At 37.4% G+C, this 27,055-nt stretch overlaps 1 protein-coding gene across 4 annotated transcripts in view; it reads right to left on the reverse strand.

Moving 5' to 3' along the window:
* Positions 1–27,055, reverse strand: part of vti1a (vesicle transport through interaction with t-SNAREs 1A) — a 295,526-nt gene that overhangs the window by 176,919 nt on the left and 91,552 nt on the right. For 2 of the 4 annotated variants that reach the window (XM_078413498.1, XM_078413500.1), the window contains exons 4-6: positions 26,525–26,608; positions 24,503–24,523; positions 21,961–22,045 (exon numbers count right to left, since the gene is read on the reverse strand). In XM_078413498.1, the coding sequence (XP_078269624.1) occupies positions 21,961–22,045; positions 24,503–24,523; positions 26,525–26,608 (190 nt within the window). The remainder of the gene's footprint in view (positions 1–21,960; positions 22,046–24,502; positions 24,524–26,524; positions 26,609–27,055) is intronic. The other 2 variants (XM_078413499.1, XM_078413501.1) reach the window with 1 other exon arrangement.

Consider the following 27,055-nt stretch of genomic DNA (forward strand, 5'->3'; position numbering starts at 1 on the left):
GTTCCTGAGAATAAATATCACCAGCAATTTGCCCTGGACCCTCCACATTGAAGCTCTAGCCAAGAAAGCATAACAACACCTCTACTTCCTTAAAATGATTAGGAGGCTCAGCATGTCCCCAACACCCCTCACCCACTTCTACCAATGCGCTGTAGAAAGCATTTTATCGGATGCATCACAGCCTGGTTTGGAAACAGCTCCATCCAGGACCGCAAAAAAAGTGCAGAGTTGTGGACGTAACCCAGGCTGGCACGCAAACCAACAACCCTTCTATTGACTCCATCTACATTTCACGCTGTTTCTGTAAGGCCACCAGCATAATCAAGGACCAGTTTCACCCCGGTCATTCCCTCTTCTCTCCTATCCCATTAGGAAAAAAGGTACAGAAGTTTGAAAACACATCCCTCCAGATTCAGGGTCAGTCTCTTCCCAGCTGTTGTCAGGCAACTGAACCGTCCTCTCATCAGCTAGAGTGCGGTCTTAACCTCCCATCTACCTCATTGGAGACCTTTGAACTATCTTTAATCGGACTTTATCCTGCACTAAATGTGTCCTTCATCCGTGCACCGTGGATGGTAAGGCTTGATTGTAATCATGTACCTTTTGACCAGTTGGCAAGCAAGCAAGCAAAGTTTTTCACTGTACCTCAGTACATGTGGCAATAATAAACTCTCACCCTTTTCTGCTTTTACCTCATATTTCCCACATTCACAGTGTTTTGCATTTGTAATAGTTATAGGGTTTTGTGAGTGATGTACCACAAACTTCAAGAAAAAGTCATTGACAGACAGATATACAAGTAATTTCCATTTGCACTGAGTAACTTGCCAAGTGGAAGACGATAGAATGAATCTATTGCATGATTAAAACATGACTATAGAATCACATTTATTTATTTGCAGCATTTGAAATCCACACTTTGTAACATATAGTCTGTGGTCAACGGATTTGATGACAATCATAGGGTATGAATGCACTACTGAATATCTTACCATTTGTCACAAAAACATAATTCATGAACCTAAACCATGAAACAGCAGATAGAAAGTTGAAGGTTGATCACATGTTAATGGTTTTACTCATGCTTAAATATTTATAAATGATGTAAGAAAGCATGGTGTCAGATACGTCAATGCTCTCAATGTCTGAAAAGTTAGCTCTAGTATTTACCAACCCAGAGGTGCAGAAGGAGAATTAACATGCAGCTATTAATCAGATGTACTGTAGCAATCAAATAATTTCAACAGTATATGTTAATTTAGCTCCCTCATATGGTTGAGCTCAGCATCTTCCTTCAAAGTGCTTTTGGTGATGAAAGAAACACTCATAAACAAATTGACTCATCCTAGCCAAAAGCAAGTTTTAACAAAAAAAAACTAAATTAACTAATTAATTCCTTATTAAAAGCTTACTGACAACAACACATTTAAGACCAGCAATACCATACAGCGTGAACATGCTGGATTTTGCAGTCAGCAATGAATGGTATCTGTAGCTGACCTTGAAGCTTGCCACAACGGTTTTGCTTCCCTTCTCTGACATCCATGACACAACAACGGTCATGATATGTAGGAAAATAACTGCAGATGCTGGTTCAAATCGAAGGTAGACACAAAATGCTGGAGTAACTCAGCGGGTCAGGCAGCATCTCAGGAGAGAAGGAATGGGTGACATTTCGGGTCGAGACCTTTCTTCAGACTGATATAATCAAGTTAAAAGTTATCAATGGTCATGATATAATCAAGTTAAACACAATAAGGAATCGTCACAGACAATACAGCAGCGCAGAAAAAAACAAGCGTTTAACAAACTTCTTATACATTTGACAGAATGCTAATTAAAGATGGAACATACACAAAATTAACGTACACAAGATACGCAAGGTTGAAATTTCATGTAGTAATAGAATTTCTTTTAAATCATTACGTTTTGAAATATTTATGTGAGGGAGTCACAATCCGCGTAAATAATCTTTTTGGCCCAATTAATTTCCTAAGTTATAATTAGGGGTTTTTTTTGTCATAAAAACCTACTTATATTCTATATAACTATTTCCAGATACTATTAAGCATGGGTGGTTTGAATTCTTGACAATTCAACCGATTTTCTTCAGTAAAACACAAACTTAGCGGGTCAGACAACATTTGTGGTGAGAATGGACGGGCAACATTTCAATTTGGGACCCTTCAGACAGGCTTTCTTCTGTTCCAGTGGAGAAGTTCATAAAATAGCAGATATTGTAGAAGGGCTGATACAATGGCAGCAACTTCAGGATTTCCAAATAAATCTCTGAATGTTTCTCGTTTTTTTCATAGTTTGTTCTAACATAGGACATTAATTCTATGTTAACTCTCAGAATAATCCCTTCAGTGTTATGCCCCCACTTATTTCCATGTAACGATCCTCTCACAACTCTCCCTGCTTTTCCTGCCACCCAACTATACAAGGGGAAATTTACGGTGAACATTTAACCTACTAGCATAAATTTGAGATGTGGAAGGAAATTAGAGCACCCGAAGGAAATGCACTTGGTCACAGGGAGTACATGCAAACTCCACAGAGATACTGGTCGCTGGATCTGTGCAGCAGCAATACTTACTACTGCGACAATGTAGCACCCTCAAGATGCACGGATGTTAAGTCGATGTATTGTGAATAACAATAGCTTAGCTCTTATTACAAATCCAAAATCCTCACCATACACTTTGACTGCTCACTGAGGCTTTTCACTGGTGGCATCAAGGACATCCACCCAGCAACTGATGCTGCCCTGGCCTGGATGTCTACCCTTGGCCTACAACTTTAGGCGGTGCACGCCATATACAAGAAGAAGACTGACGCTATTGCTATGATACAGCAAAATGAATGGAAATGATACTGTCATCTTTCCACATCCCTAACTTACCATTGCTAAAATACAGCTGATGCATCAGCATTATTATAAATATACTAAAACTCTCGTTTGTTTGTTTGTTTGTTCCTGAACTATAGCCAAAACAGTACACGATAGCGCGACAATTTTAGGCCCACCTTACTCACCATCGTCCCTTTACAATAGACAATAGGTGCAGGAGTAGGCCATTCAGCCCTTCGAGCCAGCACCGCCATTCAATGCGATCATGGCTGATCACTCTCAATCAGTACCCCGTTCCTGCCTTCTCCCCATACCCCCTCACTCCGCTATCCTTAAGAGCTCTATCCAGCTCTCTCTTGAAAGCATCCAACGAACTGGCCTCCACTGCCTTCTCAGGCAGAGAATTCCACACCTTCACCACTTTCTGACTGAAAAAGTTCTTCCTCATCTCCGTTCTAAATGGCCTACCCCTTATTCTTAAACTGTGGCCCCTTGTTCTGGACTCCCCCAACATTGGGAACATGTTTCCTGCCTCTAATGTGTCCAATCCCCTAATTATCTTATATGTTTCAATAAGATCCCCCCTCATCCTTCTAAATTCCAGTGTATACAAGCCTAATTGCTCCAGCCTTTCCACATACGACAATCCCGCCATTCCGGGAATTAACCTAGTGAACCTACGCTGCACGCCCTCAATAGCAAGAATATCCTTCCTCAAATTTGGAGACCAAATCTGCACACAGTACTCCAGGTGCGGTCTCACCAGGCCCCGGTACAACTGTCGAAGGACCTCTTTGCTCCTATACTCAACTCCTCTTGTTACGAAGGCCAACATTCCATTGGCTTTCTTAACTGCCTGCTGTACCTGCATGCTGCCTTTCAGTGACTGATGCACTAGGACACCCAGATCTCGTTGAACATCCCCTCTTCCTAACTTGACACCATTCAGATAATAATCTGCCTTTCTATTCTTACTTCCAAAGTGAATAACCTCACACTTATCTACATTAAACTGCATCTGCCATGTATCCCTGAAGATGGCGGCGCTGCCCTAGCAGCTGTGGCTTACCTGCAGTCCATTTGTCTTTGTGTTTTTGTTGTCTTAATTGTAGTTGTGATGTGGTGTTTTTGTGTTTGTGTACTATGTGTGTATGTGGGGGGGAGGGGGGGAACTGTAAAATTGTAATATGTGTCCCTTCCGAACGGAGACCCGACCTTTGTGTTCTGGGCCGTGTCTCCGTTCCTGTTGCGGCCTACCATCGGCCCAACTCCTGGAGCTGGCGGCCTCCAGGGCTCTGGTTCGCAGAGCTCGCGGACCAGACTCACCATCAGCGGAGCCGGCCGTTCTCGGAGGCTGCGGGAGCGGCTGCGACTCGCCTTAGGCTCGGGCCGCGTGGATGCCGACATCGGGAGCTCCGGCAGCGGCAGCGGATCGCGGGGCTTGGGTCGGCCCACCGCGGACATTTCACCGTCCGGCGCGGCCTGAAATAGGCCACGGAATTTTCTCTGCTCGGCGGGGGCTTCAATGTCGGGAGCCCCGACCGCCCCGACTTACAGCGGGGCTTGGGTCGGCCCGTTGCGGACATTTCACCGTCCGGCGCAGCCTGGAACATGGCAACGACAACAGCCTGACCGCAGGAGAAGACGGCAGGGGAAGAGAAAAAAGACATTCTGGCCTTCTATCACAGTGAGGAGGGGACTGGAGGAGACTCACTGTGATGGATGTTTCTTTTTGGGGGGTTTTGTGTTGGTTGGGGTTGTGTAATTTGCTTATTTTATTGCTCTTATTGTTGGACTGTGGGTGACGAAATTTCGTCCAAAAAACTTGTTTTTTGGATGACAAATAAAGATATCTTGAATCTTGAATCTTGAATCTTGAATCCGCCCATTCACACAACCTGTCCAAGTCACCCTGCAGCCTTATTGCATCTTCCTCACAATTCACACTACCCCCCAGCTTAGTAACATCTGCAAATTTGCTAATGGTACTTTTAATCCCTTCATCTAAGTCATTAATGTATATCGTAAATAGCTGGGGTCCCAGCACCGAACCTTGCGGTACCCCACTGGTCACTGCCTGCCATTCCGAAAGGGACCCATTTATCCCCACTCTTTGCTTTCTGTCTGTCAACCAATTTTCTATCCATGTCAGTACCCTACCCCCAATACCATGTGCTCTAATTTTGCCCACTAATCTCCTATGTGGGACCTTGTCGAAGGCTTTCTGAAAGTCGAGGTACACCACATCCACTGACTCTCCCCTGTCAATTTTCCTAGTTACATCCTCAAAAAATTCCAGTAGATTTGTCAAGCATGATTTCCCCTTCGTAAATCCATGCTGACTCGGAACGATCCTGTTACTGCTATCCAAATGCTCAGCAATTTCGTCTTTTATAATTGACTCCAGCATCTTCCCCACCACTGATGTCAGAATAACTGGTCTATAATTACCCATTTTCTCTCTCCCTCCTTTCTTAAAAAGTGGGATAACATTTGCTATCCTCCAATCCACAGGAACTGATCCTGAATCTATAGAACAGTGAAAAATGATCTCCAATGCTTCCACTATTTCTAGAGCCACCTCCTTAAGTACCCTGGGATGCAGACCATCAGGCCCTGGGGATTTATCAGCCTTCAGTCCCATCAGTCTACCCAAAACCATTTCCTGCCTAATGTGGATTTCCTTCAGTTCCACCATCACCCTAGGTTCTCCGGCCCCTAGAACATTTGGGAGATTGTGTGTATCTTCCTCAGTGAAGACAGATCCAAAGTAACGGTTTAACTCGTCTGCCATTTCTTTGTTCCCCATAATAAATTCCCCTGCTTCTGTCTTCAAGGGACCCACATTTGCCTTGACTATTTTTTTCCTCTTCACGTACCTAAAAAAACTTTTGCTATCCTCCTTTACATTATTGGCTAGTTTACCCTCGTACCTCATCTTTTCTCCCCGTATTGCCTTTTTAGTTAACTTTTGTTGCTCTTTAAAAGAGTCCCAATCCTCTGTCTTCCCACACTTCTTTGCTATGTTATACTTCCTCTCCTTAATTTTTATGCTGTCCTTGACTTCCCTTGTCAGCCACAGGTGTCTCTTACTCCCCTTAGAGTCTTTCCGCCTCTTTGGGATAAATTGATCCTGCAACCTCTGCATTATTCCCAGGAATACCTGCCATTGCTGTTCTACCGTCTTCCCTGCTAGGGCCTCCTTCCAGTCAATTTTGGCCAGCTCCTGCCTCATGCCTCTGTAATCCCCTTTGCTATACTGTAATACTGACACTTCCGATTTTCCCTTCTGCCTTTCCATTTGCAGAGTAAAACTTATCATGTTGTGATCACTGCATCCTAATGGCTCTTTTACCTTGAGTCCCCTTATCAGATCAGGATCATTACACAACACTAAATCCAGAATTGCCTTCTCCCTGGTAGGCTCCAGTACAAGCTGTTCTAAGAATCCATCTCGAAGGCACTCTACAAACTCTCTTTCCTGAGGTCCATTTCCAACCTGATTTTCCCAGTTTACCTGCATGTTGAAATCTCCCATAACCACCGTAGCATTACATTTGTGACACGCCAATTTTATCTCCTGATTCAACTTGCACCCTATGTCGAGGCTACTGTTTGGGGGCCTATAGATAACTCCCATTAGGGTCTTTTTACCCTTACAATTCCTCATTTCTATCCAGACTGATTCAACATCTCCTGATTCTATGTCACCCCTTGCAAGGGAATGAACATCATTCCTTACCAGCAGAGCAACCCCACCCCCTCTGCCCACCTGTCTGTATTTTCTATACGTTGTGTACCCCTGAATATTCAGTTCCCAGCCCTGGTCCTCTTGTAGCCATGTCTCAGTGATCCCTACAACATCATACTTGCCCATGACTAACTGAGCCTCAAGCTCATCCACTTTATTTTTTATACTACGCGCATTTAAGTACAACACTTTAACTTCTGTATTTACCTCCCCTCTCACATCAGTCACACATGGCCCTGCCCTTAATCTCTTTTCCCCTCTAGAACTTCTGTTCCCATTCTTCCGAGAGTCTTCTGCAATATCTCCTGTATCCCCTTTAACCTCATCTTCATATTCCCAATTTGTTAACCCCTCCCCCCCACTACTTAGTTTAAAGCCACAGGTGTCGCACTAGCAAATCTGCCTGCCAGAATGTTTGTCCCCCTGCTGTTAAGATGTAACCCGTCCCTTTTGTACAAGTCACCCCTAGCCCAGAAGAGATCCCAGTGGTCCAGAAATCTAAATCCCTGCTCTCTGCACCAGCCCCTCAGCCATAAATTCATACCCTCTATCTCTCTGTTCCTGGCCTCACCAGCACGAGGTACCGGTAGCAGTCCGAGATAACCACCTTCGACGTCCTACTTCTCAGTCTTTTTCCTAATTCTCTAAACTCCCGCTGTAGCACCTCCTTCCTCTTCCGCCCGACGTCATTCGTGCCCACGTGCACAACGACTTCAGGTTGATCGCCTTCCCTCACTAGGATGTTCTGAAGCCGGTCCATGATGTGCTGAACCCTGGCACCAGGGAGGCAACAGACCATCCTCAAGTCCCTCCTGCTGCCACAGAATCCTCTGTCCGTCCCTCGGACGATGGAGTCACCCACCACTACGGCTCTTCCTGACTTCGGTCTCCCCTGTCGAGTATCCTTGCCATCAGGTCCGCCACTCGGACTGGAAACGTCTTCTGCCCCGACAGTTCCCAAGAGGGTATACCTATTTGCAATAGGCACAGCCACTGGGGTCTCCTGTAGGCCACGTCCACTCCCCCCTGAAAAGGTCTCCCACCTTCGCTCGACCTGGACCCTTGGCGTGACAGCCTCACAATAGGTCCTGTCGAGGAAACTCTCGCATTCCCGGATGGCCCTGAGGTCATCCAACTGCCTCTCCAACTCCACCACATGTCCATTCAGGAGCTGCACCTGGACACAGTTCTTGCAGGTGTAGCTCCCAGAAGCTCCAGCGACGTCCCTATCTTCCCACATCCTGCAGGAAACACACTGCACTAACTTTTCCGCCATTATTTTGTGTCTAAACAGTTCAGGCTTAAACAATTGTAACCTCCTCACCTCAGCCTCCTCGCCGAAGACTCGCAGCCAAAGACTCGCACTTTTCTCACTGGGCACTCAGCCAAAGACTCGCACTTTTCTCACTGGGCACTTCCCTCACTGGGCTGCACCCTTTTGCAAGTCTTGCTTATATCCCAATTAAATTGCCTGATTGTCCAATTTACCAGACTTTTCACTTAAATGATCAATCGCTAATGGACGAAGTTTCATTGAAATCGGTGTTATATTTTTTGTTATTCACATTTTAAAGTTTAAATCTATCTCCTAGGGAGTGAGGGGGGAGGGAGGGGGAGGATAAGGGGGGGGGTGGAGTGGGGATGGGGAAGGGGAGGGAGAGGGGGAGGGGGAGAGGGGAGGGGGAGAGGGGAGGGAGAGGGGAGAGAGAGGGGACGAGAGTAGGAGAGGGGAGGAAAGGGGAGGAGAGGGGGAGAGGAGGGGAGGGGGGGAGAGGAGGGAGGGGGAAGGGAGGGGGAAGGGAGGGGGAGTTGAGGGAGGGGGAGTTGAGGGAGGGGGAGTTGAGGGAGGGGGTATGGGGAGTTGAGGGAGGGGAGGGGAGGAGGGAGGGAGGGAGAGGGGATGGAGGGGGGGAGGGGGCAGGAGAGGGTGCTGCACCAATGCCAGAGAGATTTGGGCCCAATGGGTCCACTTAGTCGAGCTTTATTACTAAATTGTCTGAAATTGTATTTTGTGAAACTGAAATACCAGCTTTTTATTTGTAACAATTTCAATATACATTTGTGGTGTGTAATAGAACTACTTAACAACTGAAGGACATGTGGTAGATAGTTTTGTGCTAAGTCGCCACATTCGTAATCAAGCCATTATTTCCACAAATAACACAGATGTACAACAGAATTAGAAAGGTGAATGGATGGAAGAGATTATTTAGACCATTCTAACTCTAGCTTGGGCAATCAAGCTAGTTCCACACTCCCACTCTCTCTCAATAATTCTGTTAATTTTATTTATTTTAATATCCATTTCTCTTTTGAATGCCACAACCATGTTTGCTTCCACTAGTTCCTTGGCAGCGCATTCCATATTCTAACTAATGCTCTGTAATAAGAGTTGGCCATCATGTCACTTTTGATTGATTTTACCAATTTACTTCCATTCTAAGAACTCCAGTTCTTAACCCTTCTATCAATGGGTACACAATTTAATCTATTCAGTCTGAATTCTTCATGGTTTTAAACACCTCTAGTAGCTTTCCTCTCGATATCTTCTGTTACCAACAAAACAACACCAGCATTACAAATCAACAGTCGCTCGTCCCTGAAATCATTGGAATGGAAAGATTCCCAACCTTCTGACAGCCAATTTGGGCTTTAAATCAGAAGCGTTTCTTAGAAACACTAACATCCATAAAGTAATTATTTTAATGATTCTCCATGAAACTTTCAAGCAATTAAATAAGATTCTTTTAAGATTCCTGTGGGAAATTCTCTGAAGAAAATATAAAGTAAAATTCAATTGAGAAAAAGATGCAATACAGTTGTCTGAATTCTTTGTTCTAGCACAAAACCAGACACAAACATTTCAAGTGCCTGCGAAACACTTCATGCTGCCAAATTAAAATATATATATTTTGGTACAATGTTCATTTGGCAATTTATTTTTTACAAAAGATGCATGCATATTCAACGTATTGCAGAATCTTATAGATCAACAAGTCTGAATTTATCCTGAAATAAAGTAACATTTTTGCAGATATTGCAGCTATTGGAGTGCCCATACAACATGTTAAATGACAAATAGGGAAAAAAAAGATTTTGGAAGAAAGGTCAATTAGAATACTGAATTATATTTAAAAAACAAGCTTTTACTTTACTAAACTCATAGGAATAAATAAATGAGGTGCATGTTATGCAACCAATAATCAAAAAAGATGAAAATATAGACCAATATAAATATTTTAGTAAACTGCCACACAAAAATACATGAATGTTTAATTTAGGCGCTACCTATGTCATTATCTGTTACACATTCTTCCACTGATTCCTTTTTGGGAATCTCAAAATGCATGCAGTTTTTTTAAATCTCTCGATTTCAGCATTACTTTATATTCTGCTGAAAACACACAGTCTCCTGTGTAGAGGAAAAGCTCTCATTCCTCATATAGCACTGAGGAACATATGAGAAGTACATTCTTTCGAGTCTCTATAGAGTCACAGTTTTTTTTAAAGTTTCTGCATTTCACTTGGGATTCTGCCTTTTCAGAAATTAGCAAGTCTGTTTTGAGTTTTGCCACTGCAGAAGTCTTCATGTGTATATATTTTTGCTTCTCAAAACAAAAAGTAACCATCTACAAGGCCATTGTCAAATTTAAGGGAAATACAGAAAATTTGCTTTAGTAACTTTGCATCTGTATTAGATCTGACTTGAAACATAAAACAGTTCAAAGTTAGAGATGAAAAGCCCCAGCCATAAAAATGACTACAGATCTAAATGTTGCTCATTCTGAATTGTCTGAATAATGGCGATTAATGTTAGCTCTACATATGCTTCATATTTACATCTACAATGCTGATATATATATAAAATACCTTTTTATAAATTATATGTTGCAACATTTACCTTGATATCTTTGTGTATAATATGGCTGTGAAATATGATCTTAATAATTATAATCTATTATGAAATGCCATTCATATTTATTCAACATAATTACGAAAATTGTTGCACCTCATTGAAACAGACTGCAAGAAAGTCTATTTGAACACTTTCTGACAAATGGGGTCTACTTTATACTTAATTCAGAGTTTCAAGAATCATATTGATCCCACTATATAATTTTAAGACGTATGGAAAATATGAAATGTGACATCTTATGCACTGTAGGTCCCAAAGACAGAAAATGGTTTGGAGGAAACAATTTTAACTGATAAAGATATAACTTTGCATGGAAGAACAAGTTGAATTTGCAAATGCCTATTCCACTGCTCTTTGTAATTGTGGCTGGTAGTGGTTTAATTGTCTACAGTTGTAGAGTGTGATGGTAATAAAATGTAATTGGTTGCAAGAAGGTTATTCTAAAATAAAAGGCAAACAGTAATGTAAATATATATTGTGAATGCATTCTTTCAGAAATCTATTTAGCTCAAGTCATATAATTTACTGAAAAATGCTTACATTCAACATTATACACTGCTAAATAGCTAAGGCAACTGTGGGATGAAGGTTATATTATATTTTTAAAATTCAGATCAACAACTTATTAATACAGTGCAGAGTAGCATTCAGAATAATGTTAGAAAACTGAACATTTACTGTCTGCTTTTATTTTGTTTTGCATACAATGGTGTCATATTAAATACTGCAAATGCAGCCCCTGTTAATCAAAATGAATAAGCTGATAATTAATAGTTTTAGACTTGAGGTTATATACTACACTGAGCAAATGTTAAAAAGTACTAGTTTCATATCAACGTAAACTGGGGGTATTGCAAAATTGTTTGCAAACAAAATCCCATGACAATTTTCTTTAAAAAAAACACATTTGTCTCTTCAACCAATTTTGTAAAGCTAAACAAAATGCAACAATTATGGGCAAGACCGAAATATGGCGAAGATACTCTAAAAAAAATAGCACAAAATACATTGAAATCAAAAACTCAATGAAAATATGATTTGTTATTTGTTTGTTTCCAATGCATAATCATGAAGAAATATGAAATGTACTAAAGAACACAGCAACAAAAAAAATCATAGTTAATAGTGACTACAGTGTTCTTAGTATACACTATTCCAAAGATAGCTTTTGGGTTATTTATCTGTTTTGACCCACCCAAGTTTCTGCCCAACATTCAATTCTTCCTCTTGAAAGACTGCATTGACCACTGCATATTCCCTGTTAACTAGACAAAGTCTGCACTATTCTAACACTGGTTTCTTTGTAAGCATATAGAAAATGACCTTCTGACATCACACAAAGATAGTAATTATTGAATTACACAGTCTGTCATTGTCGTTTTTGTCACACCTCTAACAGGTGCCATTAACAGAACTGCCAAATTATAATAATCTTTTCAAGCCCTCTGTGGTCCTAATAATGCCTTTTTCCTGCCCACATAATCAATGTGTGAACAGTAAACCATTTATATTGTTACTAAATATAGTGAACTGAAAGCTTTGACTTGTAGCTTGTTAAGATTGAAGAGCATTTACTATAACATTTACCATAAAAATGGTTTACAGTGCAGGATAATAACATACATTACAAAGCACTTCATATCAATAGCAAGAGATGGAAACATGAACATCAGTTGCACTTATTTCTAATATAAAATAGCTCATAATTTATTTTATGAAACTGTGGCACATTTTTAGTCAAAAAATATTTTTTTACTTCATTTCCTATGTGTAGGTATTAAAAGATATAAAAATGCAGTGAATAGAGCTTATCAGTTTAGGTTATATCTTTGAATTAATCAGATGAAACTCAAATATAGTAATAGGAAAACAACACTGAGAAATTCCATGATAAAAGATGGAAAATTGCTCAAGGACCGCAGTTCTACATCTTCTGCATATTTGCATTTAACATATTACAATTACGGTGTCATGGCAGTTAATTGATATTCTACTTTTGGATTTTTCAGCTCACTTTGCTTCAAGATCTGATTTCATTGGAATATATTACAGAAAAAAATGGAATCCTAAAAGTTGTACATCATATAAATTTTACGTCTCTTATGATTATTGTAGTTATAAATACGTGCGCACATGCATATACATGAATGAACATGAATGTATGGGAGCAATCCCACAAAAACGTCCTTCATGCCATACAAACGTTTTTATTTTGGCCTGTTATCGCATTTAATATTAAGAAAATTATTAATATTCATCATTCAATGATGACTCCGAAGAAAATATAGTTCTGTTTTCTTGCATGTTTAAAGATGAAGAAGTGTAGGTATGAAGAAAGCCGAAATGTCCAAGACAAAATAAGATTTACATTCTATTTCCTTTCAATGGATAAACAACTAACTATATGACCTAAAATACTGTTTTTAATTATATTTGCTTCATCCATTGTTTTTTTTCAATGAATTATTAGTTTTGTTAATAGCTTATAATAAATAATGAATCCTCCTGTTGACAAAAACATATTAAAACAGTATCTCGTTCATTTGGTATAAGGACTTAATAGGCTGGTGATCACCATTTTAATAGAATTATATTTTCTGACAATACTTAGAATTATTTTTTTATTCTTTTTGAAAACACCCCAGAGGTTTGTTTTTAGAATAACAGGCAAATGCTAAACAAACCAACAAACAGACAACCATTTAACTGTGATTTTTAATGAGCTGACGTGGCATTTAATATATTTGCCAGAATGTGAAGTGAAACGAAAATCAGTTCCCTGTCCTTCAGTCAAAATCATTCTTTAAAAAAAATCGATTTAAACCCACACTTTTGAATCTTAAGGAGATCTAAATTCTCAGCTGAAAAATATTTACATGCTATTACATCAAGATTGTGCAAGATGAACTTTTAAACTTTTCTTCCCATGTTTTTGAATACAAATCAGTCAATGTACAGTTGATAAAAAATATTTGTCATCTTAGAACACAACTAAGGTACTAACAGTAGCTCTCCAGATTTCTTCTGATTATGGTTTCAAATTATTGACTAGATTACTACTGAATTAACATAACATTGCTGAATTATACACTAGTCAAGCAAAAATGATGCCAGAGAAATTTACAAACAGCTCAAGAGCACAGCCTATCTGTGTTACCCTAACTATGTCATTTTAAATTCAAACTCTGACAAACCATCTATTCATTAGAATTCTAATCCAAAGAATATTCATCATGAATTCTGAATACTTTTTGTTCCTGTAATTTACCCAATAATTTTGATTATTTATCCACCTAATAAATCTTTAATCAACCAATTTTTCATTGAGTTGAAGAAAACTTTTACATCCATAATTTATAAATGCCAATGCCTTCATTGGAACTTTACCTCTTAACAAATCTGTCAACTCTTCAAAGTTCAACAAAAGCAACTTCCTGAGTTTCCACTTCTGCTCTTTGTTTTCCATTTCCTTTTGCAGATCATATTAAACAAAATTTAAACTATACTTGGAGTGTCACAGAATGGTCAACACATCTGTTGTTTTCCTAAGTGTAACCCTAAGCAAATGGAATTACTTCAATGCATTTATACAACTTCCAAACAAAAGACACCAAGGCAGCTGATTGATTTGCATAATTGTTAAAAGTAAAAATGTGCAGCAGCTATTTTTGGTAATATTGGCTATTTAAAAAATAACGCAAAATAAACCCGAATATCAGATCATTCGTTAAATATTGTAATCCTTAGAAATAACCACATATTCCTGAAAGTTCTAGATTGGGTCTTATTTCTGAAGTCAATCAAATATATTAGATTTAAACAGTATTGCTTCCTATTTACTATAAACCAATTGAAGTTTAAGTGTTTTCTGAAAATTAATGTATTTGTCGGCAAAGATGAGCATTAATTCTTTTCACTTTACATCAAGAATTTGATTCTATAATAAGGTGCAGAAGTGCAAAACATCTGCAAAAACTCAGTTCTCAGAGATCAATCCTGCATTTAAATGAAATCTCCACCACAGTTAATAGATCAAATACGAAACCAGGCGTTGCTGGTTATTTTGTCACAAGGATACATTACAATGTATTTAATTTTTAAAATAGATTGTAAACATTTATCCTTTAAAAGGAAAAAGTGAAATATAAATTGTAAAATCAGAACAAACTTTATATTTACAGAATTCTGCTAGATCAGTGCTGAGCTAAATAATCCACCATGAATGTTGCAGAGATAGGGTTGGTCGTGGGTAGTCATTCAGCCAACCTATCATAATAGTTCAAACAACATAGGCAAACCATTGGATCCAAAGGTTTTCAGACAACAGTTAATTTATTTAATAAAATTACTCATTGAGCAGATTGTTAAAAGAGTTCATTGAGATGGCATGTTTATATTAATCAAAAAGGTATTGCTTTAAAATTAAATTAATATCTGTTTTGTAGGTTAACATAAAACTTGTGCCTGGCAGTTTAAAAGTTTGTGTTTAATCTCATTTTGTAGCATTGGTTTACATGATTTCATCATTCACTAGCTCCATTTGGAAATAAACCAGAAGGATGTAAGAATAAATGTCATTGAGTACTTAAAATAAGCACGTGCTCTTAATTTTGTTTTTTTTGTTGAAAAATTTAATGTTTTTTGGAAATATATTTTTCTCTACAATTATTAGGATTTAAACTATTCTCATTATACGTCAAAAATGAGCAAAACAAAATTTAAATGACAATTAGTAAATGGGAAACGTGTAAGAAATGTTAGTTCTTATTTTATCTGTCTTCATTTTATAAATACATATATAAACACACACATACACATATGTGTGTCTATGTATGTGTGTGCGGTGTATATATATATATTCATTTTTTTCTCATATCAATTACATTGTTGGAACAGCATTACTCTTTAATCAAATCATTAATTAAAAAATGCAAACATTGTATTAAAAGTGCTGCATGTTTGAAACACAATCCCTGAAGCCAATTAGTGATCTTTTCAAACATTATTGATAATTTCTCTCCAAAACTACTTAAAACTGTGTTAAACTAAAATATTAAGAAATAAATGTTTCTTTAAAACAAAGTATAATATTTTCTGTGAGGAAAAATGATGCTCAGCTGTCACAAGGCTTGGTGACATCTGTTTTCTCAAATTACCAATACACTCTTCTTTTTGAGGAGTTTTTCAAAGAAAACTAAAAACAAACCATTGAATTATCTTAAAGCCCTGTTCTTTTTTAGGCTTCTGTTGGCCATATCATGGTGAAGATCATTGCATGTTGAGCTGGCCATTGTGTATACTGTGTGCTTTGTTTGGGGGATAAATTGGGGTTTGGGCCTTAGCTACCGTAGTTCAAGCGTAAAATACTTTGCTATCACACCGTATACGATTGCCAGCGACCCACTAAATCCTTGAACCAACTGTGTCCTTTGGTGTCACAACAAATAATGCTGATTTATTACAATGTGCAAGTTTCTACTGATTAAAATAAGCCATAAGCACGTGGTATTGGAATTAGCACATTTAGAAGCTCGTCTCCCACATCCTATTTTGCGCTAGTGCGGCTGATCCCTGCAATTCTACGCGGGTGCAATTTTAATGACTGCTATGTTTTTGATGTTTCGATGAAAACGCTGCTAGGTGTTTGTGGCAGCACTAGATACCGAGCCTGAATTGCTGTGATTGGAACGCTGTGACACTAGCTCTGTTTACGATATCATCGGTGTCATTTTCCTTTTAACGATAAGACACTTCCCTGACAAGGCTCGATTAGGGAAAAAATTATTATTACATTCACATTTTTCAGACAGGATAGCGAGATAAACTGGAGAGAGCCTTAGGGAGAAAAAAGGTGAAGATACCAGAAAAGCAAATAAAAAAATTCTTTGCTGCCGTCAAACTATTTAATTAATGGAAAAATATCCAGAATATTATATTCATCTTCACTAATATGGAATTATTTGACTTCTATTGCTACTAACCTGGATATTATAATATTGTATTTTAAGTTTATTTGGCTATGATTAAATTATTTTATTCAGTATGTATATTTCACAAAATGATATGAAATATTCCTTATCCCACACAATACCAAATGCAAGATTAGTTCACTCAATGCTGATATTGCAAAATAATGGAGATGGTTAAGTAGCTAACAAGATACAGCACTTTCTTCAAGTATTCTAGCTTCTTTGCTAATAATTGGGAAACTGCGAGTAAGCCAAAATACACAATATATGCTATTCAAGGAGACTAAGTGTATATTGGCATCGTTATTCATTCTACAGGGTATTCATAACAATAACATAATTAAAGTTGCTTTACATTCAAGAATTAATTCAAGAATACTGAAGTAAACATTAATAACTTTTTCAAGAAAGTTGCTAAACACTTTTGAATGTCTTGCATTAAAAGGCAAGTGAAAATTAGGTTAATTTTGCAACACCAAATGCATGTTATTTTTAATCTAGATTAGAATCATTAGGTGGTGCTTATTGTTAATTTTGGCTACTCAAGACAATTGCAAGAACAACCAGATCAGATTCTCCAGTGTTGCTTCTGTGGACTAAAACATCAATAGTGAAGTTACCAGAGGCTGGGGAGAGATCAGAGTGTGATGGTTACAGGAGTACTTGAATACCCATCGCTGGCACAGCAAGATCTCAAAGTCTCCAATAGGCTTCAAAGAGAACTGATTATTTTTTTCCAAGACCCTCCGCTTTCCAGTGAAGCTGTAACCATGATTTTTTTACGCCTAATGGCACAAAAAAAATCAAAACAGGCTAAACAAATTGATGTACTCTTTAATATAGTCAGTGCATCATCATAGGATCTTATGTCTCGCTTGCTGACAAGTTGAGCTCTGTGTACCATACATCTATCACTTTGTTGGCAACTTCAATGCTTCAGAAGAAAAAAAAGCCTCTCAATTCAGATATTGGCACCTTTGATTGACATAGCCTAATCAGCTTATCTGCACATTAATAAAGCTGATGGCCTGCAGTGTTGGTCTTGTACCCAAGCTCAATGAACTTACAGGAGCAAAAGCCTCTAGGGCCAGCCTAATGGTACCAGAAGCCATTTGCTGCTGAATGCTTCCAGAAATAGTAAAACACAGCAGCAACATGGCTTAAATGTAAAAATCTTTCCATTTGTTTTTGAGAGGATTTGATTTCCTATCGTAAAATATTTCTTCTGATTAGATCATGTTGAATTCCTAATATATATTAACATAATGCGCCACTTAAATTGTCCAGGCTCACATACGAACATTTATTCCATCAGTACTATTTTCAGTTACTTGCAATGACATCTCACACCAGTATTGAGTACATGCGTAGAAATACAAACTATAGCCTGAGGTTCTGATGACATTACACAAATGGAGCAGATCCTTGGAGTATATCTCCTTGGATTCAGCAGAGTCTGGTCACTTTATACCAGATTTATCATTTCTTTAAAATATCTCTTCAAAATAAAAATATGGAACGCACAAACCAAATATATTGCATAACCAAAATGTATTTCAATTGTGCCATTGTCTGCAAATAAGTTGTCATTTTAGCATTCAAAACTACAAAAAAATTGTAAACATTGAAATGGAGTTCTGCTAATGCAATATCCTACAATTGCTGAGCTATTCTGAATGATTATTTAGGTTCTTAAAAAGTAACATTTAGTACTTGTAAAAATTAAGATCACACAAAAAGAGGAAAGCATTTGTGATGGTATGCAGTAGTCTATTTCAAAGGCTGCTATTTATGTTCAATTCATGCACAGATGTGATTAGATCAAGACTGGTTAAATGCTCAATTTTAAAAATGCCTTATAATTCTTATTAATACGATGCTACAATTTTGCTTTAGAGATTATGAATTTTATTCCTTTCACGTACACTGTCTCGGACAGGCTTTGGTATCCCCATATGTGTCCATCCTTTGGTCCCTCCTACTTATGCTCTTTGGCAGCATCATCCAAACACAGAGCAATTTCCACAGACACTGACTACAATAACTACTTCTCCAACACCTCTCTTGACCACCCTGACTGGCCATGAATTATCAAACATTTATGTTATTTGTGATTGATATCTATGACAAAAGACGTAAAAGACTGCAGCTGCTGAAATCCTGAACTAAAACAGACTGCTGGATGAATTCAGCAGATCAGGTGGCATCTGAGGGGAGAAATGGACAGATCATATTGAGAGTTTTGACTCCTCATACATTTTTTAAAATATCATGTCTGACGAAGGGTTTTGACTCAAAAGGTTTTCTGTCCGTTTCCCTCCAAATACAGCCTGGCCCGCTGAATTCCTCCAGTAAGTTGTTGTTTGACATTCATGAATGACTGGGTGGAAAGTTCCACCAACTGAATATTGGAAAGACAGAAACAATTCCCTTTAACCTGCCACCAACCTCTTCATCTTCTCTTCTACACATCTCCTCGGCCACCATTTCATTAAAGTGTACCATTTGCAAACTTGTAATCAAATGTGACTCTGAATTGATCTTCTGGCTAAATATGTACATCATCATTTGAAAAATGTGATTTCATAACATTTCCTGATTCTACCCATGTCTCATTTGCTACTGCAACTGTTATCCACGTCTTCTTAAATCTTCACTACAATTTCAATGCACACCTCAGTTTATCAACTTCATTCTAACTTCATAAGAGTTGAGATCATCTGCAACACTTGTATAAACATTACAAATCTCTGCCAGATGATCATCTAACTCTCTCTTAAATACATCCAGTGATTTGGCTTCCACTGCCCTCTGGGGCAGAGAATTCCACAAATTCACAACTCTGGGTGAAAAAGTTCCTTCTCACCTCAGTTTTAAATGGCCTCCCCTTTATTCTAAGACTGTGGCCCCTGGTTCTGGACTCGCCCAACATTGGGAACATTTTTCCTGCATCTAGCTTGTCCAGTCCTTTTATAATCCACTCTTGATCATTCCCAAATGTAACTGCACCTCATGTTTTGCAATGCTTTTAGATGCTGAAGCTGCAGGTACAGGAATTTCATCCTACCTTTCCAGAGAGCCTTCCAATTAATTACAGATTACAAATTAATTACACTTCATCACACAACAGATTCCAATGGGAAAATTAATCTCTGCTCAAGAGCAGAAAACTCTCTGTTGTCCAAAACTTATACTACCTGCTTTCCGAACACCAAATAAGTTCAATAACACAAATCTTTGATACAGATTGCCTTCAAGCTTTTTTCTGATGCCATTTATGGTATGTGTGAATTTCAATCCTCAGAGGGTGTTGGAAAAAAAAGTTTAAAAACAACAAACAGGCTTGCAACTAACATTAGTTTAAACAGCAAATGTTGTATTCTGCCCTAAACAGTGAGAAATATTATATATTTTACCCAAAATAAAGAGCAGAGAAATATATGGCTGTAATTCAGTTACAGGGTTCTGACATGATCAAAACCCCTCAATTCAATTGCAGCCTTTTATCGGACTATCAGCCATCTATTAACCTCTACAGAAGTGTCACATCTCTCTACAACAGGGTAGTTGATTTCTCAGTAATACTAACCACTTATTATCCAAGGTCTGGTAGTATAATGAATGCTTGTAAAACTCTGTCAGCCAGTCACACAACAATGCTACGCAAAAAAGCAGTGAACCCACTGACAACTGCTATCTAAAGATGCAAACTTCAGGAAATTTCCCAAAGCTCCAAAAATGAAAAAGATAAATCTACTTTTATACCATGAAGCTGTTAAATGGATAAACAAATCTTCTGCAAAAATAGCCTTGCTAGATGCAAGTATTTACTGACCACAATATAAAATAGTTACAAGTTAATTGTTCTACTTAATTGAGATTTTGATCAAGATTGTTGTTGATTTTTTGGTACATTTAACCAAGAAAAGTTGGTGTTAGTTCTTGTGGTTTTTATTCTTCTTACCAATATATTTTCCTTTGTCTACTTTGCCGAGTGGCATCTCCAGAAATGCCCCATCCATCAATACTTTGTCAAATGCCCAAATGGCCATTATGAAAGCATTTTGATGAATGTCAGTCTGCCATTCCACTACAAGGACATCTCCAATGAACATAATGTTGTCAACAAATGCAAGGTTCCAACAGAGCTGTTGGATAACAATCAGAAGCAGAAATTTTGTCAGATTTTAACCTTCCGGACATCTATTGAAGAATGCCTACTGCAGAGATTGACTCATGTGACACAGTTTAAGAATTAATCACATTATCATGCTGGTCTCCATATTTCAGCAATATATTTGGGTACTTATTGATGTTACCAAAAATATTCCACACAATGCCAAAACGGAAAATAGAAATAGTTGCCAATTAGAACTCTAGAGATTTCCTTCTACACACTTTTGTTTATGTTAACTTAGTGGGTGAAAATAATCACCCTGTCTGCTCTTAATTCATTTTCACTAAATTGACCATAGCAAACTCTTGAACAAATAGCTGTAGTTTGTTTTTATCCAGAATGATTCCCGAAAGATTTAGGCAATTTTCTGCTGGAACTGCAATTACTCTCCTGGTGTCTTACTTGATCTCCGAGTTGGCAATAACTTGTTTCTTGGTTCTCTGTTTAGATCTCTCTTACAAAGTTTCTTTTGGCTGTGCTACATTTTTGATCAGGTTCCATCCCACAACTTTCTGCATATCTATGTGTTTATTCTGCCCCAATATTTTGATATTGCTTGCCTTTTTGTCCCTTATTTACTTTTTATTCCCTTACTATTCTTGGTATCATACATCTGTCATGTTCTTATTAGTTTCATTTTGGCTCTCTCCATGGGACTTCACACCTCTCCTTTGCCACAGTGAATTTGAAGCCTGATTATGAGTGTGGTGCTGCTGAATTGTTCCACATGACCTCAAGCTTGAATCATACAATTTCTTAGCTTCCTTTCGAAAGTATGCTATAGATAAATAGGACACACACAAAACTATATTATTTCTCAGATGTTCAACTGGAAAGTAATGAATAAATTGCTCAGTCATACAAAAATAATTGACCTTCCACTTTCTGCTCCAAGTCGTAGCGATTTACTTTTACATTAACCAGTCTTTTCTTCATCAGAGTGTGTGTAGAGAAATCAAAGTTTTCATCCAATAAGTACAACAGTAGAATTAAGATTATAAATATGGTATTTCCACAAGAAATGAGGTACTCCAAATTGATTTTTTTGTTTCTATAAATGCCTTGCAATTAGTAAGTAAAATATTTCACTGCTTTAAAATATTATTCTGCACCATAAACTTCACATATTGTTTCAGTAAATATATTTGAGGAACACAAATAAGCTGATCATCATGCAAATTTATAGCTTATGTCTTTCCACATGCCTCACCACTGAAGTGTACCAGAAATGTCATGTGTTATGATCACTACTGCGCATAAGGTAGATAATTTGCTCTCTCTCAAAATCCTTACCAGTTTCAACGGTCAGTTGATATCCAGCCTCCAGTCTCCGTGTTGACCTTTCCAACCGCTCTGTATTATCCAACAGGCATGCTCTCTGAAACAAAATTGTCAATGATTATAGACAGCACTTAAGCACTGGGTACAATTATATTTAATTTTATAGCAAAAGAACCACATAGGAAAAAAATGCTAAATTCTGGAATCAGGCAGTATAATAACTTTTATGTAGAGCCAAGTTCAGCAATAAAAACAGAAATAAAATCTTTTTTGAAAAATAAACAGAAAATTGAATTTCTTCAAGAAACTGATCTTTTCAATAGAGGCCAAATATCCACGAGCTATTTTTAGCAAATGAGGGTGGACTAGATGCCATGGGAAATTAAAGTTCAATCAAGGTACATAAATCTGAAAAAAAAACAAATAAAGACCTAATTACCATGCCAAAGACACAAAAAAAAGTTTTGTTTAAAATCTTGTAGATTGGGGTAGAATATGGCATTGGAAACATATATATTTAATTTAATGTTAAAATTGAAATTAATATTTCTGTGTATTGCACTAAATACACATGGATGTTTTCAGTACATAAATAAACAAAGAATAACATCATGAAGGTTAATTTAACCAGAATTAATCCACCAAAAATGTGAACATGATGTAATATGGTGCCATCTAAACCATTATGCTTTACACACATGTATTTATTTGTTAGAACAATTTCAAATGCTAATATACAATTCTACCGTTGCAACTCAAAAACGGTTTTATTAAATGTTCACAGATTTTGCAATTCCAAAAAGTTCATTTCGATGATCTTTTACCCACAGAAGACAGGTGCCACATTTTTGGAGATACGAATAGCGCAAGATTTAGATTTGCCACATTTTATTGATTATTAGCAATACATCGCAGTTTGAGAACAATCGTGATAGTCTTGATCTTTAATAGTTTTTACTTGCGTTTTTTCTAACCTGTCTTATTATGAGATCCTACAGAATTTCACTTGGGATTTTGTGCTCATTACAGCAAAATGTGAATGCCAGGAGTCTTATTTAAACTGATGTTCTGTTGAATAATTAGGCTCCAATAGTGTGCCACACAAGTTGAAATAAATAGCTGTATAATAAGCGGAATTTCAGATAAGCAGACCTGCAGCACAATTATCATATCTTACACAAAAAGCAAATGCAACATTTTATTGTTATTGTTACTGTACATTAACATACCAGGTTTTACAACCATGCTAAGAATGAAAAAAAAGCCTTTAATCAGTGGGCAATTCCCTTGAATTGAGTTTCATAGTTGAAATTTACTTCTACAAGTAAAGCAGAAAAATGTCAAAAGAAGTATAGAAACCATATTTTTATTAATGCTATTCAGAAAACATCTGTATCTGTGTGTGTCAGGAGTGCAAATATATTACCTTTAAATGATTAGACCAAGGTACACGTAACAAGCCACAAATTCAAGCTGAATTAATAAGGAAAAGTCACTGATGTTTTGATGGAAAGGTATTATTTGTTATTTTCAATCCCTGCTGTTGACATGAAAAAGTTTTAAACTTGTGCTAAGTTTATTAACAATATTTTTTATGAAGAAATAATAATGCAAGGAAAAAAGAGGAAAGGAAAGGTTTTCACATACAGGACAAGATTCTCACTCGCAATGTTGTTTTTATACTTTAAACCCATCAACTCTTTTCTTTGGAGAATTTTAATCCTATATTCTTTCAGGGGAAAAAGGCTAGACCCTGGTTTGTCATCCAAGTTCTATTCATGCTGTCAAAAGGCATACAAACTAATCACATGGAAAAAACAAGAGGGGCTACCACATTTCAAGACCATTTTTAAGTTTGACAGTCAGAAAGCTTCACCAAGAACTTTCTTCCCTGACAGATGTCACTTAAAATTGGAGAAATACTTTCTAATAAAAATGGTGCCATATGAACAATCTGAATCATGTCCATAGAAGTGAGTTGCCTTGCTCTAATGAGCCCCTATGGATCTCCCTGATGCAGCTGTATTGACATGCTCACTTAAGCTAATACACCTAGACCAAGATGCCTTGGTGCCTTGAGCACTGACAGTCTGGGATACTGACAGTGTATCTTGCTTCAATCTTCAAAGAAGAAGTGATTAGAATGTTATCATTACCATTCGAAACGTGATTTTCCTATTCCCTCCTGGCAGAGGTGACATATCTGTGAGATGTGGCCAGCAGATCGCAGCAGCTAAAGCCACTTCAAAGCTTCCCTTGAAATTTTTTTCGAAATCATTAGAACAATGTGTTCAGATCAACGCAGATAGGACCTGATGTGAAGGTCAGGCACATTGCAATAACAATCTATACTAATTAATCTGGTTCTTCAAATAGTGAGTATACTTGTTTTGGATAAATTATACTGATTGTATTTTATTTTTATATTATGTAAGATAAATAAATCCTGTAGGGTTTATAACATGGTTCTCAAAATAAAATTAATTGTTGACAGAAAACACCAATATTTTCCAAACAAACATAGATACCTAACAACAAACAAGGATGCACTCACCTCTTCACGCAATTTTATCAACTGTGAACGCACAGAAAGATGAAAAGGAAAGAAATGGCAGGGATGAAACATCTGTCATACAGTTGGGTATAACATTAACTATGACAATTTATCTGTTTACATACTTCGTATTAGGAAATCATAGAAGAACCTCTTTAAAGACCCTAAAAAGGCTCATGCAAAGAGAATTTGCAAAACCACATTTTGAAAGAACAAAGATTAGTTTTTGCTTTGTCAACACAGACTGTTACAATCATTTGTCTCTTATTTAGTACGCGAGAGGTATGTTTGCCGCAATCTTCAAAGAAAGAAAGGGGGCTTCGTAGCAATGATTTTAAAGAGCCAAAGAGAAAACAGATTATTTAAAGTCAATGATTCATAAAACTAATTGTAATTATTTATTTAACTGTTAAAATTAAGGCAAATCCTCCATGAAACCATGTAAATTAAAAATATATATCAACAACATTAAAGGACCAATTTTGATCTCTTTTAATTCTTTAATTCTTTGAGGTAAAAATGTTACTTTTTTAAAAACTTTTAAAAATCACAAAATTCAAAATAGGAAAAGGACTATATTTTAAGTAGAAAAGAGGGCAAAATGCGCAGTAACAGGGAAAGGAAAGAAGAAAAGTACCTCATCTCAAGATATTTTTGGTAAACTACCTTTTAGAAATAATAATAATGTTATTCCCTTAACAGAAATACTATTCAACAAAATGATTGTCGAATTGTCTTTTACTTTACAAAACAACTCTGTTTTTGTTAAGTCAACACCTCAAAATGGCCAGAATGCTCAATGGGCCAAAGTGCAAAACTAAGTAGAAGAGAGGATCCGCTTTCTGGTCATAACCATGAGTAGTAAGAAGCATGGCGCAGCTGTTTTATAATAGAATCCAAACAAAATGCACTCTATCTTGTTTGTGCTGCCTGGCTGATTTTAAACCTTCTCCATGGATTTGAGGATGATTTTGCAATGTGCTTTAGGTTTTGTTTTGTACCGTGCCGAAGTACGCATTGATTCATATTAACAAAAAAAGTATTCAACAAGACAACGCAATACAGGAAGCGCTATACAGTCTGAAATTTTCCGATTACATTTTGCATTTTCTTCATTATCATCATTAAGAACAGGATCCTGCCATTTCAGTTATGATAATCATGGGCTTTTCAAACAAAGATTTTCAATATGGTATTCGATACAAGTAGTAATCTGTTCTTTGTAACCTGCAAAATCTGGTACGCGCTGGTTTGAACCGGCAGAATCTCTAGTGGCCAGACTGCTGCTGTGACTGAAATCGAAACTGCGCCGCAGTATGTGAAGACCACGTGACGCACAAAACTACAGAATTATGAAAAGCGATAACGCCAATTCCTTCTCTGCCTGCATACAGATAACGAATAAATGCTGAACTCTATTAAATGTCCTTTACACATTATCGCTAGGTGAACACACAATTTTCAGAACTTATAAAGGTTCGCCATTCATTTCGTTATAAATCCATGCCATGCAACTAACAGATTTGTTGCTCATAATGATCTGTTCTGCCAGGGCTATATGAGATGATACTGACCTCCTTTAGATCTTCGGGAATTAAATTGACCGGCATCAACCCCTGTCCTAAAACTGCAGTCTGCTGTATTTCTTGCATAGTAAGCCCCCATAGCATTATCGCTAGAGCTCACAACTTCACAGACCGCTGCCATATTACTTGAATTAATAAAATAAACAAACTTGTAAGCAAACTTTGACATCTTGAAGATCTTGCTCTAAGCTGGAAATTTGTTCCTGAAATAAAGAAAAATCTCGAATAAAATTTGGAGGGTCTTCTGGTCTTCTATGCACTATGATTCAAACTTAAATGGTTTAAATCAGAGGTTTGCTGTTGCTTAGCATTAAACAATGTATTTCCACTTGAGTTGCTGTTAATGCTGTTAGTGAGCAGCTTGAGAAGACGTACTAGTTGCTGACCTTCATCACCCTCAAGCCACCCACAAGGGTATGCTGATTAGTGGCCCTACCTGGTTCTCGGTGGTATTCCCATCATCCCCTAGGAGCTCATTTCGCAGGTTTACCTCATCACTGTAGGCGATCCGTGACCTTTTCTAGAAACGAAAGGAAAAGTGCAAAACTTGTGTTAGAAAGTCTCTTACGAATTACTATAAGCATAGACTTCCTACAGCAGCAGAGCCCCCTTATGGATCATCCACACAAAACAGATTCGCTTTAGCAGTATGTATGAAAACTGTTTCTGAATAGGTGCATTGGTAGGTCGAGAGACAAAGAACTTAGCTTCCAGGACTCAACAAACAAAAAGCACTGCAGGATTCATCTGATCAACTCACTTTAAGAGAGAATAATTTAATTATTTTCAGAATTTATCGCACTTATCTTCAAAGTTATCGAAGAATGAGTGGTATTGCAAAAATAAAATGTGTATTGGCATTATACTTTGTGAATATACAAACCTTACATAAGCACTTTGTTCATAATATGACAAAAGTAATTTATATTTGACCAAATGTAATTCTAAGTCTCCACAAATATAGCAA

Source organism: Rhinoraja longicauda, chromosome 16 (assembly GCF_053455715.1).
Source record: "Rhinoraja longicauda isolate Sanriku21f chromosome 16, sRhiLon1.1, whole genome shotgun sequence".
NCBI lineage: Eukaryota > Metazoa > Chordata > Chondrichthyes > Rajiformes > Arhynchobatidae > Rhinoraja > Rhinoraja longicauda.